The 1,913-nt window shown below is 57.6% G+C and overlaps 1 protein-coding gene across 1 annotated transcript in view; it reads left to right on the forward strand.

The window, feature by feature from the left end:
• Window positions 1-376, forward strand: part of LOC105513813 (complement C4-A) — a 23,815-nt gene extending 23,439 nt beyond the window's left edge. The window contains exon 26 of the mRNA XM_011944842.1: window positions 7-376. Coding sequence (XP_011800232.1) covers window positions 7-240 — 234 coding nt within the window. The 3' untranslated portion in view covers window positions 241-376. The remainder of the gene's footprint in view (window positions 1-6) is intronic.
• Window positions 377-1,913: the final 1,537 nt, after the last annotated feature.

Raw genomic sequence — 1,913 nt, forward strand, 5'->3', positions numbered from 1 at the left:
CCACCTAGGCCTTGCCCTTCGGAAGCCAGATGCCTGTGCTCTCTGTTCCCAACTGCCATCCTTCCGAGCCCCGCTGACTGCCCCTTTGCCCCCTGCAGCCCCCAGTACCTGCTGGACTCGAATAGCTGGATTGAGGAGATGCCTTCTGAACGCCAGTGCCGGAGCACCCGCCAGCGGGCAGCCTGCACACAGCTCAACGACTTCCTCCAGGAGTATGGCACTCAGGGGTGCCAAGTGTGAGGGCTGCCCTCCCGCCTCCCCGGGGAGGAACCTGAGCCTGGGAACCATGAAGCTGGAAGCACTGCTGTCTCCGCTTTCCTGAACACAGCCTGGGACCAGGGCATATTAAAGGTTTTTGGCAGCAAAGCGTCAGTGTGTGTTGCTGGGGCCGAGAGCAGTGCCCCTCCGCATTCCAGTTCTGGGGCAGGCCAGGTTGACATAACCTCAGACCCTCTGAGCCCTGATGACCCTTGGGCTGTGCAGCTCTGTCAGACCCTCCCTGATGACCCGCTAGGAGTCTAGTGCTTCACAGGACCACCCCGAGCAGAACTGGGACCCAAGAGCCTGACCCCCAAGGACCAGAGTCCATGCCAAGGCCACCCTTCAGCTTCCAAGGCCCTCCACTGCCCGGGTGTCACCAGTCACCACGGCCTCAGACAGGGCTTGTGCTCAGCTGACACCTCTGACACAGCTCTTCTGCCTCCTGAGCTGTTGTCCAGCCACAGCTCCCTGACTCTGTCCTCGCGCTGCTGGTGGTTCAGAGGTCTGTGGATTTTGGCTGAGTTTCGGGCCGTGGAAAGCCTCGTGACGCTTCGTTCTGTTATCAGTGGCGTGAGGTGACGTTCCCGGAGTTGTGCAATCCTCAGGTCCGGTGGTGTCTTCTTCCAGTTACTGGTTTCAAACAAGCCAAAAGTCTGACTGTGCTGTTTGTGAATCCTCTGAGGAAGCTGCTGTTCTCCTGGGGTCTACCCTCCGCACCCTGCCTGCCTAGCTTTCCCCCATTTAGTGGCACACCTGGGGTCTTCAGAGATGACTCCGAAATCTGTCCCAAGAAGATTGCTGAGTCAGTTTCCGTAGAGGTCATGCCAGTTCAGCAGCCTGCCATCCAGTCATTCAACAGAAATTTGGGAAACTTTCGCTTCACGTCCTGTGCCAGGTGCCACAGAGACCGCTACTTACTGCAGGGCTCATCGCTGGGGAGACAGATAAGCGGACAGGCAGTCCCCAACCTCTGTGAAAGATGTGATGCCAGGGAGCAGTGTGGTCCTGTGCGGCGTCTAACCAAGTCAGGGGCATTGCCGGGCAGGGACAGGGAAGGCTTCCTGGAGCAGGTGGCCTTCAAGTGGGGCTCTGAAGACTGAGAAGGAGCCAAAGAGCAGGGGTAGGTGAGGGCATCTGGCGCAGGAGAATATACAAAGGCCCGGAGGCCGGGGCAGGACAGGGTACCTTTGGGGACATTGCATGTAATTGACCACATTTGGAGTTTGGATTTGAAAGTGGTGGAAGAGATGGAGATGGTGAGACAAGTAGTAAGCACGCCAGCCGTCCAGGTGAGCTCCTTTCCGATGAGCGCTCTCTTATCCCATGTAACTTTGAGAAGTTGGGACCTTTCCCACTGGGGCAGAGGTTTCCTGAGGCTCTCGCATACATGGCCCTATGGTTGCCCATCGGATCTTTCTCCCAATAGCTGGTCAGCATGGTGGTGGCAGAAGCCCATTTTCCAGAGCCAGGGATTCAGTTGCAGCAAGACATGGCCCTGTCTGGGAGGTCAACATGAAGAAGGCAGTAGCTGTCATTGCCCAACCCCAGAAATCCCAATCCTGTTTCCTCCGTCTCCGTCCTGATCATGGATTCAGCAGCAGTGAGCTCACCAACGTAGGGGGTGGCACAGCCAGGATCTTGACTCCGGCTCC

This window comes from Colobus angolensis, unplaced genomic scaffold, assembly GCF_000951035.1.
Source record: "Colobus angolensis palliatus isolate OR3802 unplaced genomic scaffold, Cang.pa_1.0 Scaffold236, whole genome shotgun sequence".
Classification (NCBI taxonomy): domain Eukaryota; kingdom Metazoa; phylum Chordata; class Mammalia; order Primates; family Cercopithecidae; genus Colobus; species Colobus angolensis.